The following is a 17,132-nucleotide window of genomic DNA, read 5'->3' as shown; positions in this document are numbered from 1 at the left end:
TTCTTAAGACTTGAATTTCATAAGTTTATTTCTTAAAAATTCTAGAGAGATTTAGAGAGATAAGCTCTAGAGCATAAAGAGACTGTTTTCCCTTTTGACATCACATAATCGCTCTAATTCTTCCCCGAAACTAAAATTGTAAGAGTTGAGTAAAGATTCAAAGCTCAGAGTGCTAAGAATCCAAAGTTTTAGTTATTGTATGACAAAGGAAGCTTGTAGATTGGTCTTGTGTTTCATGTATTGATTATTACTTGAATTCGCCAATTTGTGGTTGTGTTGTTGAATTGAGAAGTGAAAAATCTTGTTGCTTGGGTGTTTGGTTGTTTAGAGATGAATTGATAATATTAGATCATGTGATGGATGCATGTTGTTCTTCTTGATATATCTGAGTTGCTTATATTGTAATTGTATTGAACTGAAAGTTGCATGTTGGATTTGACTAAATTGCGATTCTGGGGAGTGCAAAAATTGCCTTCACGTACGCCAAGTGTAGCTTCATGGCATTGGGCGTGAACAAGTTAGTGACTCTTAGCCTTGGTAACACCAAGTGTTGGATTAGTAGCACTAGACATAGATTACACAGAGACTCTCTATCTCATTTTCCATGAGCATGTACAAGAGGATTGACATCAAGTGTAACTTAGTTAGATAAGGGTGAAAATAAACTAGGTCAGGCTTTGAATATATAAGTCAGGCATGTTCCATAAAATTAAAGTCTAAGTCTAATATATTATTTATTAAATGTTTTTTTTTTTTTTTATAGATTTGGCCCAACTTTTTTAGAATTCTGACATGACCTATTAGCCTATTAAAAATCCTATTTATCAATTAACATATTTAAAAGCTTATTTTACATTAAAAAGTTAAATAGATCAATAAATTTAATTTTAAATAAATCAATAATTATATTTTTAAATACATGTGTGAGTCTTTGTTTAATTTGCATGATAAGTCTTTTTTAATGTGCATTATAAAAAATTGTTACACTATTATTATTAAAATTTAGAGTTTAAAATAAAAATAAATAAATAAAAAATTAATTAAGAGTAAGGATAACAAGTAAACTCGTACCCGTGGATAATATTCAAATCCGTCTTAACTTTGATAAGGAATATCTAGTTTGGCCGGATACGAGTACGAATAATAACCAATTTATTAAATCGAGTACGGGGACGAGAATAGGTATACACATACTCACCTCATTCCCGTACCCGCTTTAAATTTCTAGAAATTTAATTTTTTTTAAATTACTTGATATTTATGTAATTCTTACTCTATTTTAAATTTATGTAAAATAAAGCTTACTAAATGTAATTTTGTAATTGTTACTCTATTTTGAAATTCTTATTTTTTAGTATTTTTTTAAAAAAATATTTAATTAATTTTTTGGCGAGTGCAAAGTGTGTACGAGTATATCCAATACTCAACAAGGATAGAAATGGAGACACAAATCTCATATATGTTGGATATGAGGATGGAAATGGGTATAGGTTATAGGAACGAGAATAGGAACATGGATGGAGATGAGGACATGGATAGCAAAACTCGTTCTTGTCTTGTCCTGTTGTCATCTTTAATTGAACGACAACTCATCTATACCCATGTTCACTAATGTATATTCACATATAGGTTGTAATGAAGAAAATAATCTTATTAGAAATTTTCTTTAAAAAAATATTTCCTATATCACATTTGAAGTATTCTAAATAATCAATCATGAATATGAAAATAAAAATCAAACAAATTAAGATACGATTGCTAGAGTTTTTATTTTCAATATCCTGATTTCATACGAATAAAGAATGTAAAACCTTTAAGTGTAGTGAAAATGTAAAAAAAAATATTGATAATTTAATTTTTGTATTACAAATTTATTTATTTAATTATATTTTAATAATGTTATATATATATATATATATATATATATATATATATATATATATATATTATATCATAGATAACTAGGTTAGTCTATCAAGTTTAGTAGATTTTTTTATAAGTCTAAATAAATAAGTTTTTTTAAAATCCTAAGTTTGACCTTTTTATTAAGTAGGTCAGGACAGATCAAATTTTAAACAGGTTAGGTGATAGACACTTGTTTAAGGTTTAACTTATTCTTATCCCTAGAATCGGAGACTCTTTGTCTCACTAGTGCCAACTGTAGGGTGAATGGCGTCAAGCGTGAGTATGTTGAATGAGTATAAGAATTATATTGTTGTGTAGTATTGTGTTGGGATATGTATGAAACATATTGAAGTGTTGAATTATGTTTATAAGATGCATGATGCATGTAGTTGTGTTGTCTTGTAAACTTAGAAATAGAAAAGAGGTGTTGTTTTAAAAGTTGAAATATATCATTGTGTATATGTGTGTTATGGTACTCTAAGAGCCTAATTGTTGGAAAACCCTTCTTGAGTATTGTTGTTTCTTGAAGTAAAGTATTGAGTCTCCTCTAAATTCTTAGCTGATACCGTATGGTTGTATGGGGGCAAGTCGATCCATATTGGTTTAGAGGCAGCCAATTTGAGTAAAGTATAAGTTGAGGGGTAAAATTCTTAATTGATTACTGAAAAGGTGCACTATTTCGCGAGGATAGTTAGCGAGTTGTACCCATAGGTGACTTGGTTAATGCATGTTAATATCATGGCCAACCCATACCCTAGATATGTTATACCTCACAATGGGTACTGAGCTTTCCTAGTCTAAGTAATGAAATCCAATAAATCATATTGTATTAATGGATTGATATCCAATTCGTTGTTGATCTAGCAAACCAAAAAGATTACATTGTTAAGTTGATTCGATATGATCAAGCTAGTTAGACTGCTTACATGTGTTGAAAGAGATCTCTTAGATAATATGTGCGATAATGCATTATGTTGCTATGTTGACATGTTGTAGTGTTGTTTAAGTTGTTATGTTGCTAAATTATGTTTTATTGTTCATATATTGTGTTGAGAAGGAATGTTGCTTTATATTGAGTGGATATATTGAAAAGTTGTTAAGCTCATATGCTAATAAGTTGTATAGTGGTGTTGTGAGTTAAAATGTTGGCATGTTATAAGTTGAGAGATTGTATTGATAAGTTTATTAGTTTTATACTATGTTATTTTCTTGATTACAAGTTTACTCTTACATTTTCCTTGTTGTTAGACTATGATAAGCATATTACTATGGGAGTAGGATAAGATTAAGTTGAAAGACAAGCTAAATTTTGAGTGTTATGCTGATGATAACGATGTTGTTCTATATAATTAAATCTTTTATATTTTTTTGCTATTTAGTTTATGAACATTTATCGAATCGTTACAAATTCGATTCTTATGAAATAAAAAAAAATAAAAATAATTAGTTCTATTGATGGAAGGACGAAAGTATTTGTTGAAAAAATCTTAAGAAACTACTTGATAACCTTTTTCCAAATAATTGAATAGGGCATTTACATTAAAAAAATTGATTTGAATAGAAAATTATTTTTTAAAAAAGATAATATAATGTTTAGATATCACATTCAATATTTTATCTATTTTTTTTTATCATTCACAGGACTTCTTTAATTAATAAAATAAAAAAGGATTGTGATACAAATAAGAAAAAGATCTATAACCAAGAAACAAATAGGAAGATATATGTGAGAGGAAAAAAAAATAATCACAAATAACTTGTAGTATAATATATATATATATATATATGAAAAATGTTTAAACGATACCGGGTGTAATATTTATTAAGTATTACATTGTTCAATAACTTTATATTAAATATGAATTTTATAAATCCAATCGTTGAATTATAACTTCATATCGTTTTATATATTTATATCAAATTTTGTTAATATATATATATATATATATATATATATATAAAATTAATGTTACTTAAGTTGAAAAATATAAAAGGTAATTAACTAATTATCCTAATTTTTATGATATAATAATTGACTACAAGTGATAATTTGGTTGTCTTATTATATTATAAAAATTGTCTCAATTTTTCAATAAAATAATATTTTATAATTACAAATTATTTTTTAATTTAATAAATTATAGAATTTTAAAAAATTCTTCAATAATTTAGTTTCTATTATGTATAAATTATTTTAATTATAATATTTATTATATTGTACATTAATTGAATTACGGAAGAAAGATTTCAAGACCGGTAGTTTAAAGGCAATTTTTTTCTCAACAAAATCTTTCAAGTATTAATTTAATAATTTACTTGTGTTTTCTTTCTGTTTTGAACTTGTTCATTTTCCTTTAATGGTCAAACATGAAGGGGGAAAAATTAAATTCACTGTGTGACATATATGGTATTCCCAGAAGTCAATTATGATTTTGGGGCCAATAAGTTAAGAATGATTCCAGAACTCAATTTACCCGTTTTGATTAATTTAATGATCAAATCCTAACATAATTTGGTTGAAATTTTGTTTTGTGATTCATTTAATTATGAAAATATTGACAAATGCTTATGTTATATGTTAGCTATTATTTGCCACTTTTGCAATTGTACGAAAAGAGTAAAGTTATATATTTAGTGTTTTTTAATTTTAGGATCTACTCAATAATAAATTCTAATTCTTTCATATATTGAAACTATATTATGTTAGCTATCTTTATCTTATATTACATAGAAACTTACTTTCATCGAATATTTTTAAAATCGAACTGTTAACAAAATAGGTGAAAGCAATTATTTAAAGTTTAATAGTTTAATTATAACTAAATTGTGATTCAACTATATAATATTAATTCTTCAAATAATATATTTGAGTCTAACTCAACCCTACAAAACGGATTTGTAAGATGAGGGTTATTTTTTACTTATATATTATTTAATTATCTAATCTTTGTTTGACATAGACTTAAATTTTTCTCAATACATCTCTTCATGTTCAACACTATTGAGTTTGGTATGTGGATAGTGATGGGTAATCCTTTTAAAAGATAGATATGATACTATCTTAGAATAATGTGGATTTGAGTCTAACTCAACCTTACAAAACCGACTTGTAAGTTGATGATTGTTTTTTACTTATATATTATTTAATTTTTTAATTTCTAGTCAATGTAAAACTTGGATTTTCCCAATATTAATAAAATAATATATAAAATAATATTATAAAATATAATATCACAATTTTATAATACTAAAAATTAAAAACAAAGTATCTATTTTATGTATTTTTACCATTTTTTTTTTACTTATAACAAAGATTAAAAAAATAAATTAGGATTGAATTGAGGTTTTTATCTACTTCAACTCTTTCTTCTTTTTTTTTTTATTATATATTTTATAGTTAAACTGACATTATTTTGTACACAAGCATTTATTCTCTTACTTTACAAAAGGTTACATGCTAAGTATATTTCAACCTGCAATGGCAGTGTTAGAAGCAATGTTATCATTCCTTGATTGACGATAGTTCATACTAGCTTCCTCATGATGAGTCAATTTCTTATTCTTGGCATGACTTTTTCACTCAAGGAGGGTTATAAATATAGGTTCATAATCATTATATATGTGACGCAACGTATTATTATTAGCTACCACGAGCCATGTTTATTTTAAGAGCCAACATATTATGATTGGAGGATTTGCTGAGATTTCAACGAGGCATTATCACAACCAGCAGAGTTTTCTTCTTCATAAATCATTCACGAAACCTTATTTTAATGAATTTTGACTTCTTTCGCCAATGTTTTACATGCTCTAATATTGATGGGAACGTCATGAGGGCTATACCAATGAATGATGGCATGTATAAATATATAATAAAATCATTGTGTTTGTGTATTAGTGGATATATATACCAACAAAGCCACAAAGGTAGTATTTAAGAAGGGGCATACTTTGTTTTGAGATAAAATTTATGTAGTATTATATGTATTTTTATTTAAAATTAAAATATTATTTCAAATAGTTTATCTAATAAAATTTGATATTAAAAGTTGTTAATAGTCTAATATGTTTAGTCACTCAAACAATTAAAATACATGCATTTTGTTTTTTTATCGATAAAAAATATTACAACATCATGTATCTATCTTAAATTTTTTATTATTATACTAGTTTGCATGGTTATAAACTTAACTTATAAGAATATGTAGATGTTAACAAGATATTATATTGTCAAAGATTTTATGAAGGGATTATACTGTATTATAACTTAAGTGGTGAGCAATCTTTTTTAAATAATGTCTTGAGTTTAAATATTGTGACCTAAAAATATATATTAGTTTAGTTCTCAAATATATATCCTTTATTAGTAATTATAGATACAAAATATGTATGTTAATGATAAAATGTTGAAAGTTATTATTTTTTTTATAGAGAGTTTTGCAAGATCAATATCTAAGTATATTTAAAATATCCTATATTAAAATAACTTATTTAGATATTAAATTTAAAGACATTGTAAAAAAATGTGGGAAAAAAAACATCTAAAATAATATATATATTTGTTTGGGTTATTTTATGGTATTTTTTTTTATCATAACCCAAAAGGCCTCTCTATCATTGAAGTATTTTTGTGCTATATAAGTTGTTATTTCTTGTCTTATTTTATCGATGTGGGACTTGTTTGTATCCCAACAATTCTCCCATCAAACAAGAGACCTAACCTTTCATGTAAGGGAATCTGTCTTTATATATCTGTTTGTGGTGGAATTTGTTTGTGAATTCTTTTTATTTGAACTAGCACGAAATTGTTTCAATTTAGGTATTTTATAGTAAAGTGGTTAAACTTTCTTAAGAACGGAAATAGATGAGACAGAACTGATTAATAAACGTTTGTTTCCAAATTTTCATGAATGATGATCAAACAATAATTTGCATGCATATAGATACTTACGTGAATAGAATGGACAATAAATACATTGGCAATACAAATCATTGTCTAATTCGCATAATGATCAGGTTACAAGATTAGTCAAACAATCTACAACTACGGAATTAAAAGAAGAAATTACACTAATCCTAGAAAAAGAAAAGAAATGTGGTCAAGAATTTGTCATACCCAGCAATCCCATGCACGAAAGCCATATGCGCAGGCGGTGAGTGCTTGTAGAGTGCAAGTATGAATTTTCCGACCACTATGAAGGGGTACATTTCTCATATTTATAGAGTTAGTCGAGAGCAGTTAATTCTGTGTAAGCACGTCATGGGTGCACAACTGTTGTCCACTATGCCAATTACGTGTAATCTCTGATTAATAAACGTTTGTTTCCAAATTTTCATGAATGACGATCAAACAATAATTTGCATGCATGTAGATACTTACGTGAACAGAATGGATAATAAATACATTGTCAATACAAATCATTGTCTAATTCGCATAATGATCAGGTTACAAGATTAGTCAAACAATCTACAACTACGGAATTAAAAGAAGAAATTACACTAATCCTAGAAAAAGAAAAGAAATATGGTCAAGAATTTGTCATAACCAGCAATCCCATGCACGAAAGCCATATGCGCAGGCGGTGAGGGCTTGTAGAGTGCAAGTATGAATTTTTCGACCACTATGAAGGGGTACATTTCTCATATTTATAGAGTTAGTCGAGAGCAGTTAATTATGTGTAAGTACGTCGTGGGTGCACAACCGCTATCCACTATGCCATTTATGTGTAATCTCTCATAGTCGAAGAAATGAAGAACGTGGGGTGAATGGTTATGAAAGATTACACGTAATTGGCATAGTGGACAACGGTTGTGCACCCACGACGTACTTACATAGAATTAACTACTCTCGACTAATTCTATAAATATGAGAAATGTACCCCTTCATAGTGGTCGAAAAATTCATACTTGCACTCTACAAGCACTCACCGCCTGCGTATATGGCTTTCGTGCATGGGATTGCTGGGTATGACAAATTCTTGACCACATTTCTTTTCTTTTTCTAGGATTAGTGTAATTTCTTCTTTTAATTCCGTAGTTGTAGATTGTTTGACTAATCTTGTAACCTGATCATTATGCGAATTAGACAATGATTTGTATTGCCAATGTATTTATTGTCCATTCTATTCACGTAAGTATCTACATGCATGCAAATTATTGTTTGATCATCATTCATGAAAATTTGGAAACAAACGTTTATTAATCAGTTCTGTCTCATCTATTTCCGTTCTTAAGAAAGTTTAACCACTTTACTATAAAATACCTAAACTGAAACGATTTCGTGCTAGTTCAAATAAAAAGAATTCACAAAAAAATTCCACCACAAACAATATCACATAGGTTGTTATTACACAAGCATGCTCCACAATGATGAAATATTGTCTGCTTTGGGCATAAGCTCTCACGATTTTGTTTTTTGTCATAACCCAATAGGTCTCTCTATTATTGAAGTATTTTTGTGTTATATAAGTTGTTATTTATTGTCTTATTTTATCGATATGGGACTTGTTTGTATCCCAACAATATTATAAGAAAATTCTTCTGTTTTTTATAATTTCCTTTTGAATTCTCTCATTCTAAAGTTTTGGTACGTGTTCAATATCTACAACACTTCACTCTCAAGATCTTCCAATCTCTCCTTTTGTGGCTCTATTTTTCTATCTTCGTCTCTCTTTTCTTTATATTTTTACACTCTATCTCTCTTTTTATTTTGCACCTTTCTCTCCATCTCATTCCCAAGAAATTATTATATAGTATAGGGCCACAATATATCTATAGTCCTAACTAATTTTCATGTAATTAACATATAACTAATTTTTGAATTTATGAAAAATTAATAAAATTTGATTATATGGCACATTGGTCACGACTACTAACATGTGACAATTTTTAAAAACATATAATAATTTCTCATTTATACTTTGTGCCCACCTTTCTCCTTTCTCTTTCCCACATCTCACTCCCTCATTGACTCACTGTAACTCTTTCATTGTGCCTCTCCCTTATCTCTGTTTTACACCTACCTCTATCTCCCACACCTCCCTCTATCTCTCTCATTCATAACTCTCTTTCATATTCATTTGCTAATATACATTTTTTTACTGAAAATATGTAAGTTTGTGTACTTTTATTAATGTTCAAAGAACTATTTTTTTTTCTTGTTTTGTTAAATTAAATTTTGATAGCCAAAAATAATATCAAAAACTTAAGATTTGATTTAAATAGGTACGTACACCCAACTTGATTTTAATTAGTCAGAGTTTAATGTGTCTTTCAAAATATCTACATTAACACGGAATTTGTAAAGTTTGTAGTAATAAAGAAGATCCAACATGGTTGAGTTCATCAATTAAAGAATCCAACATGGTTGACAGAGTATAAAAGCCATTGTATTAATTATTTTGATATGGCACTTATATAACTTATAATTTACCTATTATTAACCACATAACATAACTACTTAAATTTATTTAAAATTCCTGTCACAAAATCCTCAGTTAATTATAAATAGATCATTGATTGAATGTTTGATTTTTATTTAATTACAAATTGTGTCTATATATACCAACTATCATTACTCAATGTTTTTGCCTTAATCGTTTGTTTGATTACTTTAAATAATTTCAGTTTAGAAGAAGAAAACCACATGAAAGACGCTTAACTTTGACTTACTAGGTATAATCAAAATGCATTTACAAGAAAGTTCTATTTTTTTTTTCTGAACCTCTCGACAAACAACAAAAGAGAGTTTTCGAGTAACATGATTTCGGGTGGCAAAAACATGGGCAGCAAGTATTTATGTAAGTAGTGGCCTTTTGTCGATCTAAATATCTGACAATCATAAAAAAAAACAATATAATATAGCATCATATATTCTAACTTTATTTATTCATTTACATAAAACTTTTAAAATTTAAAATAATATGTAAATGATATGTATAGTTTATTTATATATTTTGTAATAATCAATGTACATAAATAAGTATTACATGAATGATATATATTTAATAATGTCATTATGTATGTGAAATAACAAAAAATATATTTTTATCTCATCTCTTAGAATGATAAAATATATATATATATATATATATATATATATATATATATATATATACATATATATATATATATATATATATATATATATATATATATGTGCGTATGTAATGTGGAAAAATAATTTTTTTTAAGTACATGGGTATCATGCGGTACTTATTATAATTTCTGTCTTCACCTGGTAGGTGTCAATTTCTTATTTTGTCGCAGGTAATTTCTTCAGCTACTCAATAGTATAAGTATTTTTTATTATTTACAGACATGATTTTTAAAATTAATATGAACAAAACCTAGTAAAGGAGAACTTCTCAGAAGAGCATTGTTAGATTTGGGTTTTCAAAATATAACTTTATAAAGAAAGAAAAAAGTATGTTACAAGAACAAAAAAAATATATAATTAAGCCTGTGTGAAATTTATTAATGATCCTTGAGATATGCTTTTGGATTTTAATTATTTTGGTTCAAGTCTTCATGTAGGAAGTGGTTCCTTGCACAGAGAGACCAGAATAGTGGGGTTTGGAAAGCAGAGGAGGCAAGGCATCTTCTTCCTCCTCAAGTTGTTGAGGATAACATAGACTCACCTATTCATTTTAGTCACCACCAAAATAAAGTTACATGGTAAATAGTGAAAACAACATTGATGGTGTATGTTTATTAGACAATGCTGTAGACTTTATTATGGTACTTTAAAGTCACTTGATACTAATATTTTTTATGACATTTTTGGTATGAAAATTGTAAGAACGATATTCTCTTCTCAATATAATATATTTTATACTCCATGTCAAAATTTAAAAAATGAATAATTTAATTAAGGAACAAAAGTAATCATTACTTATAATCTTATATCAATAAATATCGATACTTTTTAACATAATTGTTAGTTAGATTTTGATTTCTTAATTTCTAAATACATCACAATACTAAAATTCATTTTAGACATGCTATTATATTGAATTCTTAATGAATCTAATATAATTCATCTAAAAAAAGTAAAATGAATCTACTATAATTTTTTTTTTTTTACACCTAAGATTTGATTGTGTTAAAAATTTTAATGCCAAATTCGTTAAATATCGTCATAACACACATAAGAAACGTGTTTGTAACTTTGTGCCTTAACTTTTTAAATCCGTACAGTTGAATACATTTATTAAATTAAAGATTTCTTTAATATCCTCTTTGTATGGGTGATAGTACTTAACAATTAGTTGGTAATATTTCTCTATGGGTTCATTAAATTAAAATTTGAAAATATATTTACAATCATTGTTGTATTTTTTATTGGATTAAATATGGTGATATCAAGATATTAATCATGAATAACAAAAACCAACAGTATCATGGCAAAAAAAAAAAAAACAAAGTACATTAAAAATATATATAAACAACAAAAGTTGTCCCCTTTTACACCTTTACTGGCATACATAATAATATCATTTATCCCATGATAAATTAAGCATTGGCAATAATTATCATTCGCCCAAATCTTCAAAAATTCATTATGATGTTTACGTCAGAAGTTCAATCATCCATCGTCCAACTTTTCTCTTCCTCGCCACTCCCTTAACCATTGAAAATAATAAACAAACTTTTCTAAATTAACTTGTTCAAAATACGTCAAGTGGTTTAGCAATGCCCAACTAGTCCAAACATTATTTTTAAGAAGTTTTCTCTAGAAAAAATTAACCTGTTATTTCTTTATCTTGCAGTTGAAAAAAAAAACTAATACAAAGGAGGATAATGGTAAAATTTGATGGATTCCTAGCTAAAAAGTTATCAAAGTAAATTTTATTTCTCCTAATCAATTTTTTTTCATGCACACAATATGAAAAAAAAACAAAAATAACATTCCGAGATTTAACTCACCTAATGTTTCTTATAACAAATATATATATATATATATATATATATATATATATATATGAAAAGAACAAAAGTAAAACATTGATAACATGTTTAAAAAACGTGTTATCTATCAACTGTACTATGCCGCTAATATCACTATACTAAAACAGCAAAAGAATGATCCAGTTTTCTCTACGAGCAGCCTTGTATTAGACTTTTCTTTTCTAAATGCCACCTTTTTATTATGTATTAAAATACAGACCTATAGGTAATGCCCAATTGTATGGTGCAACGTGCAGATTTTGGTCACCCTAATGAAACATCATTGCTGAGTTGACATGGCTATATCTTGAGAAAATTCAACATTTTCTGATCATTCATTTTATTATAACAAAATTGGAGTCAACGCAAGTGGGATAGACTGTTTCCTTAGGTTGCATTTTTTGAAGGTAGTTTAAGTGAACGCTAAAGTATTCCTTAGATGTTATTTTGAGACTAGTTTAAGGGAACGTTTTGGGTATGAAAGTATGAATTCACTGCACCAGGACTTGCAACAAAACATGACCAAATTCAAAAACTGTTTTATGACTTCTGCTTTTGTCTGACAACATTTTAGTTATTTTCAAACAAATTGCAGAATTCTTATTAAAACATGCTTATATCAAATTCTTAACTTTGTAAACAAAAGCATAAGTTATACATGAATTTGTTGTGGTTGTCTTTCCTTAAGACTACAAATGAACCAATTGTTATCCTTCCAGATTTATATTCAACCAAGCAAAAAAATGGATATAAACACAATTGATCAATGTTAAACAAGACTAAAATACCTGCACATATACACAATTGAAATGGCAGAAGATTTTCATGCTACATATTAAAATCATGTATCCCACATTCACGTCATAATCATACATTAATGAAAAACGAAAGAATAAACTAAACCATGAAGAAGAAAATAGAGGCTGCATTCTTGGCTAAATTGTTCCTTTTCAAGATAACAAAGAAACAGTTATATCCATCTTTAGATGATGGGAAGGGAGGAAAAGCATAATTACTACCCATATTCATAGTTTCATACTAGTAATAGAACTATAGAATGGCAGATGCCAACCCATGTAGTTAAGAAAACATTTGGGTGTGGATCTCATCAATAAGCCTAAATTACACAACCAATTACATAAACAGCAATGTAAGTTACCATGCACCTTTAAAAATACAAGGTAATCAGCCTCCACTGCTTGCCGCGATTCTCAGCATCTCCAAGTAGAAACCGAGATGAGTTCTTTCCTCTGCCAGCATAGAACAAGTGAGGAAGGTTTTCTCTCCACGTGAAATCCCCTTACAGGTGCCCTCTGAACTAAACACTCGGCTTGAGCTTCTGTGAAGTTGCTAAATGTAAACGGGGAGAATCCGGATTGTATGAAGAGGTTCCTCCATGGGGGTAATTTCTCTTGAGAAGGGTGGTGGCCAAGTACGATTTTTTTGATGGCTGGTTGGATGAAATGCCTCTCAATCTTTTGGAGGACATCAAGATTCACATTCACTGCATCCAGCGATTCGAGCAAGGCCGAATAGCATTGGAGAACATGGACTACATTGGTGGGAAGTGGTACATCAATTCGATCACAATTTCTGTCCAAAGTGACCACAACCTTGGGCCTGAGCTGCTTCACAAAGTGGAGAACCGAAGGGAACAATGATGGATAGTTTGTGAAACATGAAACCGGCATGTTCACCGCGATTGCCTCGTTATCAAAGAATTGACCAAGCAGTGGACAAGAGGGAGAGTTCAATGATTCAATGCTCAAAACATTGAACTCAAAAGACACGTTGATGTCTTTGGCATATTGGTTCAAATTCTCTCTAGTGAAATTGAGCTCAACCTCATCACAAGTGGAGGGAGACACAATGGCAGTGAGTTTGAGTGAAGGTGCACCACTACTTCTTAAGGCAAGTTCTTGCATAAAAGATGACCATTGCACTCCAAAGCCGATATCGAAATCGACAACATGAATTCGGTCAAACCTCTCGACAGCTTCGATGAGGGCTTGGTTGGAAGTAAAATTGGCAAACTGGAGAAGAGGTGATATCTCAGAAAAGGACTTGTAAGCTCCGATTTTGAATATGAAAGTAATGGGCGAGAAGGCCATGAAGTTGTGAGCATTTGAATGAAGCAGTGACATCAAGGCCTCCTTCATGTAGAAAGCAGCCCTCTGAAAAGGCTTACCAATAGGGGAGAGCTGGTGATTGAGCCGCGCCAATATCCCTTGCGCATGAACCGGATTACCAGCTTCTATCAGCTCAGCAGTTTTGTATAACTGATCAAATATGGCCTGCTGAAGCTGGTGGCTTGCATCGTCTCCGGCGGAACTCACCTTCTGCTGTTTAGCAGAAGGCATAACCAATGACTGTTGTTGTTGCTGCTGCTGCTGTTGCTGTTGCTGTTGCTGTTGCTGTTGCTGTTGCTGTTGCTGTTGCTGCATATGGTGAGGAAACAATGGAAGCTGTGTTTGCTGCCTCCTACCAAACACCTCTTGCCCTGAATCCAAAAGGGGCATCCTTGGAGCCTGATAATTGGTGTGCCCTATTGCGTCAAACATAGGGCGTTTTGCCGGATGCTGAGGGAAAACCTGTTGTTCTTGCACTTGAGGGTACATCAATGGCACAAAGAAAGAAGGGTTTTCTGAAAACTGAACCTGGTTCTGGTTCACCATAAACTGGTGGGGGTTGATAACCTGGGGCTTCTCATCCACCACTCCAAACTCCTGCTGCTGCTGCTGAGAAGTGAACACGCCAGGGGACACAGAGGATGACACCATAAGAGGATTGTTAGCAGTGAAAACAAGAGATTCTGAAACCTGGAGAGAAGCAGTTTCACCAATTTGGGAATCAGCAATGAAAGGGGAGCTCAAAGCAGAAGGGTCAATGACAATAGTAATTAGTAATTAGTAATTAGGAATAGTAATACTGACCATGTTCATATTCATGTTCATGTTCATGTTCATATTCATGTTGAAGCCTTGATCCACAACACCAAAGCCTGCATTGAAATCAACACCTTGAGAGCCACAGGCAGTGGTTTGCAAGAGCTTGCTCAATCCAGCAGAAGGGTCATCAACATCTCCCATGATGAGTCTGAGAATGGACTGATCCTGGCCCTCCCAGTCATCCATACGGATGGCACATTTATCAGGGCTGGGCTCCTGAGGAGGGTGGTTCTCAGAGGGTGTGGGGGCTGGGGTGGTGGTGGTGGTGGCTGAAGTGCCACTGCCAGCACCACCCTTGCTGGTGCTGTTGCTGCCAAGAGAAGAGGACATTGTGGAGGAGGAAGTGGGGGGGCTAGGGCTTCTTCTGGAGTCAAGAACTGAGGTGGGCTCAGTGCTGCCCACATAGCAATAATCCTCTTTGTCTATGGTCCACTTTGGTTGTGGATGATGCAAAAGCACTGAAAATGAATCTGAGAAATCCAACACTCCCTTCCCTTGAAATTCCTCAAAAGGCAAGGGCATGGCCTTCATCTAAGAAAGAACAATAATAATGGTGACCACAAAACCAACCACCCAAAAGACTCCAGTTTTTCAAAAGGTGCCACCTTTGTTCCCCACACCCACCCAGAAACGCCTGATTTCAAACCAGGAATTCTTTTCTGCTACAAATCCACAAAAAATTGCAAATTAACCGAATTTAAACAAGCCCCACATGGACAACAAGCATAAAAAGATGAAATTTTGGGTTGGGGGAGCTGAGAAAGACGAATTTTTTTCAATTTTTTTTTTTTTTTTGGAAATCTTAGAGGGAGGAACACTGAACAGAGAGAGTGTTCCAAGAAAGAGAAAGAAACAAGTTGGGGAGCTCTAAAGCTTGTTTTTTCCTCTCTGGGTGTGTGGCATATTGAGATTGAAACAGTTGAAGGTGTGGGGGAAGAAAGCCATGAATGTGATTCTTTGTGGGTTGTGTGTTTCTGTGTGGAACACTCTTTGTTGCTTGTGTTTTGTAAGGTAGATGCGTGCAGCGTATAAAAGTGGTAAAGTGCGCTCTCTCTCACTGTTTCTACTTTTTTTCATTTTTTTATTAATTAATTAATTCATTTTATGCAGCTTGTCTGCATACGTAGTTTTCCCTCTGGTTGGTAGGGTTGCTGTCGCCTCCCTCAATTTCCACCACGCGCACATTCCGCGCGTCAACTTCACTTTCCCTAACTTAATAATATTCTTTTATAAATAAATAAATTTCTCCTCCATGTCACTTTCATCTCATTTTCTTTCTCTTTTTACCTTTTATTTTTCTCCTTGTTTCCACTTTAATTCATCTCAAAAACATATTTCATCCACACTATCTTTATCACCCTACAATTTTTCAAAAAATTCATAATTTTTAATTTAATATGATTTTTCCTAATTTATTCAAATATAAATTACATCAAAATAGAATATATTTAATATTACTCTATAGTATAATTATTTTTGGTATAATTGTATCAAAATAAAATATACTTAATACTACTCTTAATTTATTTATAAAAATATTAGTCTTTGATTACAATTTTAAAACACTATATGTACCATGTTTATAGAAGAAAAAAACATTAACCAATAATCATTTTGATATGAAAAAAGTATTGATTAAAATTTATTAAAAATAACAAAATTTGGTAAGTCTTTGTGACACATTTAATAAGTCTCTTCGTGTGGTTTTACTAAAATTTGTAATTTTTAATAAATTTCATTAATTATAAAATAAAAATAATAATAATCAATTGTAAAGATTGTTAAAAAAAGGATGTTAGAGAGACAAAGAATGTTAAAACGAATTTCGCTAGCATTCTTCTTATCCTCAAAACCGAGTACATAAATATAATTACTTAATATAGCTTTCGGTCTTAAATATAAATAGCATAGTACAAATTATCAAGAAAAATAATTAATTAATCATTTTAATTAATTATTCTATAAATTAAAATTTTATTATAAATGTATCCTTTATTAGGCACATGCTATATAAGAAATAAATCAATGTATAAAAAATAGAATTAATTATAAAATAAGAAAATAAATAAATTTATCTTTAAGTAACTCTAAAAACTGTTGATTATTTTTTATAATTGGAAAAAAAAATTAATTTATTATTTTTAATTAGGTTCAAAGTAGTAACTTTTTAATACGGAGTAATGAAAATAATCTTTCTAATATTTTTATTAATTATAATTTATTAAAAATATAAAAATATAAATGGATTATTAAATAAAAAAGTGAATCATTAAATATTTAATTTTTTTACTAAATTTATTTAATAATATAAAACATATTTAAAATGTGTTA

General features: G+C 29.8%; 1 protein-coding gene across 1 annotated transcript; it reads right to left on the bottom strand.

Moving 5' to 3' along the window:
* Nucleotides 1–12,758: 12,758 nt before the first annotated feature.
* HAM2 (GRAS family transcription factor) lies at nucleotides 12,759–15,832 on the bottom strand. Its single transcript, XM_020380296.3, has 2 exons — nucleotides 14,787–15,832; nucleotides 12,759–14,672 (listed from the first exon to the last, which is right to left on the bottom strand). The coding sequence occupies exons 1-2, from the start codon at nucleotides 15,330–15,332 to the stop codon at nucleotides 13,065–13,067; spliced, it is 2,154 nt and encodes a 717-aa protein (XP_020235885.2). The 5' UTR covers nucleotides 15,333–15,832; the 3' UTR covers nucleotides 12,759–13,064.
* Nucleotides 15,833–17,132: the final 1,300 nt, after the last annotated feature.

The sequence above is a fragment of the Cajanus cajan genome, chromosome 3 (genome assembly GCF_000230855.2).
Source record: "Cajanus cajan strain Asha chromosome 3, NIPB_CcT2T_4, whole genome shotgun sequence".
Classification (NCBI taxonomy): Eukaryota; Viridiplantae; Streptophyta; class Magnoliopsida; order Fabales; family Fabaceae; genus Cajanus; species Cajanus cajan.
Note: the sequence above shows the minus strand (reverse complement) of the source record. Positions and strands in the feature narration are given on the sequence as shown.

Excerpts from the sequence above, each read along its gene's own strand:
- HAM2 (XM_020380296.3), bottom strand. The coding sequence starts at position 15,332 with ATGAAGGCCATGCCCTTGCCTTTTGAGGAATTTCAAGGGAAGGGAGTG. Across the intron at positions 14,673-14,786 it reads TGAACATGAATATGAACATG|GTTTCAGAATCTCTTGTTTT; the intron begins GTCAGTATTACT and ends GCTTCTCTCCAG.